Source organism: Lolium rigidum, chromosome 2 (genome assembly GCF_022539505.1).
Source record: "Lolium rigidum isolate FL_2022 chromosome 2, APGP_CSIRO_Lrig_0.1, whole genome shotgun sequence".
Classification (NCBI taxonomy): Eukaryota; Viridiplantae; Streptophyta; class Magnoliopsida; order Poales; family Poaceae; genus Lolium; species Lolium rigidum.
Window position 1 is genome coordinate 63,011,573 of NC_061509.1, and position 4,891 is coordinate 63,016,463.

Consider the following 4,891-nt stretch of genomic DNA (forward strand, 5'->3'; position numbering starts at 1 on the left):
TGCGCATGATTCAGTGTACATGATCAGTTTTATGTTTTTGGTTCTGTTTCATCATGCCCTGGTTGGTACAAAATGCATCATGCTCGATCATATTGAATTGGCAAGAGCACTTTAGGTTGTTTATAATTGTTGTACATGGAATTTTAATGGTTGATCCATGGTATATATTCATGCTCTGACTTTTTGAGAGTTCTAGAAAGGTTATGTACCCAATTTAAATACGAATACAATTTTCTCATTATAAATGAATTCAGAGAATATTTGGGGACCATAGACTATAGACTCTCACTTTTTATCTGGTCGAAATGATAAAGATCAAACTTAGCTTATTTTCCATCCATGTTAGAATATTATGTTGAATCTTGTATTGTTGACACTGATATGTATTAACATCAAACTCTATTATATATGAAATTGATGCTTTGAAATTGTCGACACTGATAGAATTCAGAATGGATGGAGGGACGATGCCTCATATTGGTGGGATGTTGCCTGGATCGGATGGAGGGACGGATCTCATCTACTTGGTGAACTCGATGGCCCACACGGTTGCATAGATGTATGTGGACTTGACGCCGGCGAATCCAGCTCCCCTGGCGAGGGCCTCGAACTCCCTCTCGTACCTCTCCCTGCCTCCGGGGCTGTGCGCGAGCATGATCATGTCGACGTGGAACACCCCCTGCGAGCTGGGCTTGGCCTCCGGGTTGACCGGCAGGATGCACTCGACGAGCACGACCTTGCCGTGCGCCGGCAGCGCGTCGTAGCAGTTCTTGAGCAGCGTGGCGCAGTGCTGGTCACTCCAGTCGTGGAGGATCCACTTCATGAGGATGGCGTCGCCCGAGGGCACCTCCTTGAACATGTCGCCGCCGACGTGGGTGACGCCCGGGAACGGCGGCGCCTCGGAGATTACGTGGGGAGGTCGAAGTTGACCCCCTTGATGGCGGGGTAGTGGGCGGCGATGGCGGCCACAGTGGCGCCCGACGCCGCCGGCGACGTCGACGAGGGTGCCGAGGCCCTGGAAGCCGTGGTAGAGCTCGAGGAGCTTCTTGGTGATGATGATGGAGTGGTTCTTCATCGCTTGGTTGAAGACGCGGTTGAAGCGCGGGTCCGTGCCGTTGTACTCGAATGCCGACATGCCGTACACCTTGTTGAACGGGATGCCGCCGTCAAGCACCGCGTCCTTGAGGTAATACCTGAGGATTGATTTGGAGAACACATTTAATTTATTCACAAGAACTACTGTATATACCATCGTGTGAATTACGATTGGCATGAAAACATTATCTTGCTATCCAAGTAATGGGAGTTGGCCGGTGTGCAACCAGTACTAGCAGGCAATAATTCAGCATGTGCTCTTGTTGCCACTTGTGTTCCGCGCGCGACAGGCAAGTAGATGCAATTGTCAGTTAGAGGTAACCTCGATCAGTTTCTACTCTGTCTACGGTGCACACGTACGGCAAAGCAGTGTCCAGAAATATTTTTAGCTAACTGACGCACGCCGAATAACGCTGAGGTCCTCTAGCTCCTACTATCACTGATTTAGAACTACGTACTATCCTGTTAGTGAAGCTCAATTTGGCAAAGAAGAAAGTCAGTTATGATGTACGCCAGCGACAGGAAATGGGCAAGGTAAGAAGAGGAACGATCTACAGAAACTAACTAACTCCACTGAGAGACTCACCAGCTCTCCATGAGGACCTTGTCCTGGTTCATGAGCGCGAGCGCCGCCATGGAGACGCCGTCCTCGTTGGGGGTGAGGAACTTGCACACGGGCGCGGCGCCGTAGCTCCGGGAGAGGCAGCCGTCCTTGCCCTCCTCCACCAGGCACGTCACGACGTTGTACGACGCCAGCAGCCGGAGCATGCGGTCTACCATGTCCGGCGCTTCCGGGTTCGCCGCGGACGGGAGCTTGGCGGCGACCTCGGTCGGGGTCAGCGACTTGCCGCCGGCGGCCACCAGGATCTCCAGGAGGCCAAGCTCGATGGCGTTCTTCAGCGTCATCGGGAGGATCGACGAGGAGGCGAGCTGGAGGGCGAACATGCACGCCTCCTCGTCGGCGCACGCGGCCATGTCGGCGGCGGTGGAGCCCATCGATCTCTACGATGCTGGTGATGGTGCTGGTGGGTGATTTTGGTGTGAGCGAGAGGTGTGCTTTGCTGGGAGGATGAGCAGGGCTTATATATGCATGGGGCTTTCTCGCTTCACCAACCTTGGCAGGAATTTTAGTCTTTTTTTTTTCTCCTTTTATTCTACACACACCACGTGTTTTCTTGTTCTAGCTCGGGAACAGGTGGTTTCCTTTTTAAACGGTGGCGGCTAACCTCCTTCTACGGGAGAGGGCTGCACGGCGTCTCTCCTAGGGCCCCTCCTGGGATTTTGACACGTCGACTTGTAGCGTTAATGTTGGAGCTCTCTCGTCCACCTAGTCCCCCATATATACGATGTACTACGTATTAGGAAACACACCGATTGTAGAAGAAAACATACAAACGGCAATCTAGGGAAAACAAGCTCGTGTAGCCCGGCGGCGCTGGTTATACTTATAATCGATATGAGCTTGCAGCTGAGAACAAACTGTCTGTGTATGCACTGGGTAGTACGTTGCAAGTTCGGCCAGTACAGCAAGCAAAACAAGTACATGTATAACAAACCATGGCTACCTCCTCGTCGGCGCTCATTCTCCTGCTGGCTGTGTCATTCGCCGCCGGCGCCAGCGTGACGTCCTTCAGCATCACCAACCAATCACCACGGGAAAAACAGAGGCTGCCGGGCAGCAAATCATTGCCGTGAGCCCACGCACGGCAAAAATTTCTTTTCCGTTCGCACCGAGCATAACTCACGGCAAAGAAAAGGCGCACGACAACATCTGAAGGGAGCGCACGACAAAGAAATCACCATGGCAATGGCCCAACACACCGCACTGCAAAGATTCGGTTCACGGCAAAGGCGTTGGGCTTTGTCGTGCCTCACCCTTTGCCGTGCACCCAGCTGGGATGCACGGCAACGCAGCCTTTGCCGTGCGCCATATGACATTTCCTTTGTTTTTCTTTCTTTTTTATTTCATCTAATACTTATATTTATTTTTTAATTAGTTTTACTTTTTGATGACTATTTATTAGTGCTACTTAAGACAATGTGTATATACCCATACTATTTGCAATACAAAAGTACTCTCCATCTTCATCCCCCCACATATATCAGGGTGTCGGAGCAATCCGCGCTTTGGAAAATCTACTAAGTGTTATCGCCCAAATGTGAGGAAGATCACACCGGGGAGCTATTTTTACACCATTAAACCTTCCACCATAATTTCACACATATCATAGGTCCACATGCAAGATTTGGGGGGATTCCGGTGCTCCGGCGGTCATTCTCCGCCTCCTCCCCCCAAAAACAGCGGTATGTGTGCCCCGGCGGGTCTACCCCCTAGATTTCTCCGTGCGAGGTTCCACCAATGTACTTTTTCATTGTTTTAGGTTTGTTAGGACATATACACATGAAAAACCAAGCATGGGACCCCTTTGGCACATGGTAGCCTCCGGCATACCCGCAGCTAGCCATTATCACATGATCCACTCTTTCTCGGTTACTTGTTCTTCAAGACAATCTTCAAAAGTGGGCATATATACCAAGCTTCACCGTGTGGCCGGCGGCGAGGCCGGTGGGCGGCGGTAGGCAGCTCAACAGCGGCGAGACGTGGAACCTTGACATCCCGGCGGGCACCCACACGGCCACCATCTGGGGCCGCACGGGCTGCAGCTTCAAAGGAAACTCCGACCGCTGCGCAACAGCCGACTATGCCGGCGCGCTGTTCTGCACCCTGTCTAGACAGCCTCCGCTGACGCCGGTGGAGTTCACCCTCGGCGGCAAGTTTGATTCTTATGATATCTCCGTGATCGACGGGTTCAACATCGGCATGGGCTTCTCCTGCAATACCGGTGTCGCGCTGCATTGTCGGGACTCTCACTGCCCCGACGCATACCAGCAGCCCAACGACGTCAAGACCAAAACCTGCAGGGGCAACAGGAGCTTCCGGATCGTCTTCTGCCCATGATAACTTACAGGGCTTCCGGGTCGTCTTCTGCCCATCATAAGCCTACTTCCTATTATGAGAGTCAGATGCATGTATGTATATGTATACGACCATAAGTGGAACAATCGGTACACACACGGGTGCCCAATAAAGTTGATGAATAAATGTGAAGAATATTTGTGTCTACTATTAAAACAGCATACAATATTAATTTGCTGCTCTTCATTTTGGTGCAATTGGAAAGAGTAGGCTACGGCGTATGAGAAAAGAGAGGATCGATGCTATAGAATTTTGTTTTGAAAATATATAGGCTACAGGCCAGGTAGAAAACTTTCAACGATTCTTGGCGAAAACATGTAAAAATTTGTATCAACGATGAAACCACCTTATTATGACAAAAGACTATCGTTTTGTATACTAGTTACCAGGAGAGACATCGGTCTTGCGTTGATACACACCAAGATCCCTGCTGACAACCAAGTTTCAAAGTTACCTCCTTGTTAAAAATATTTCAAAACAATTAAAGGTAGTTTAACACCGAAGGTATGCGTGGATGAGAAATGCTGATGTTTATGAAAAGCTTGCATGGGGTAACACAAACAGATTACCGTTGGTTTTGGAAAATAATATTAGTTGAACATGAGAACTTTAATCTCTTGGAGAAAACGCTTCATGTGTTGAATATGTTAGAATACCTATATGTGTATGGACTAGAGATAGCCTAGAACTCTACATTTTCTTGTACTTCAAGTCTAACTCTCTCTTGTACCTATATACACACATAAGGGTCATGGCAATACAACACATAAAAAATAGTTTTATAATTCTTCATGGTATCACATCGGTTAGTCTCATAAC

At 49.4% G+C, this 4,891-nt stretch overlaps 1 protein-coding gene and 1 pseudogene across 3 annotated transcripts; one reads left to right on the plus strand and one right to left on the minus strand.

Moving 5' to 3' along the window:
• Window positions 1–419: 419 nt before the first annotated feature.
• LOC124686589 lies at window positions 420–2,091 on the minus strand (annotated as a pseudogene).
• Window positions 2,092–2,652: 561 nt separating this feature from the next.
• Window positions 2,653–4,054, plus strand: LOC124686590 (thaumatin-like pathogenesis-related protein 1). Of its 3 annotated transcripts, XM_047220516.1 has the most exons (3): window positions 2,653–2,743; window positions 3,414–3,417; window positions 3,634–4,054. In XM_047220516.1, exons 1-3 carry the CDS (start codon window positions 2,653–2,655, stop codon window positions 4,052–4,054), a joined length of 516 nt encoding a protein of 171 aa, XP_047076472.1. The 3 variants fall into 3 exon arrangements, with proteins under 3 accessions (XP_047076472.1, XP_047076473.1, XP_047076474.1); XM_047220517.1 differs by lacking the exon at window positions 3,414–3,417 and having other exon boundaries at window positions 2,653–2,747; XM_047220518.1 differs by lacking the exon at window positions 3,414–3,417 and having other exon boundaries at window positions 3,630–4,054.
• Window positions 4,055–4,891: the final 837 nt, after the last annotated feature.

Coding starts and splice junctions, on each gene's coding strand:
- LOC124686590 (XM_047220517.1), top strand. CDS start 2,653: ATGGCTACCTCCTCGTCGGCGCTCATTCTCCTGCTGGCTGTGTCATTC. Junction 2,748..3,633: donor AGCATCACCAACCAATCACC/ACGGGAAAAACA, acceptor ATATATACCAAG/CTTCACCGTGTGGCCGGCGG.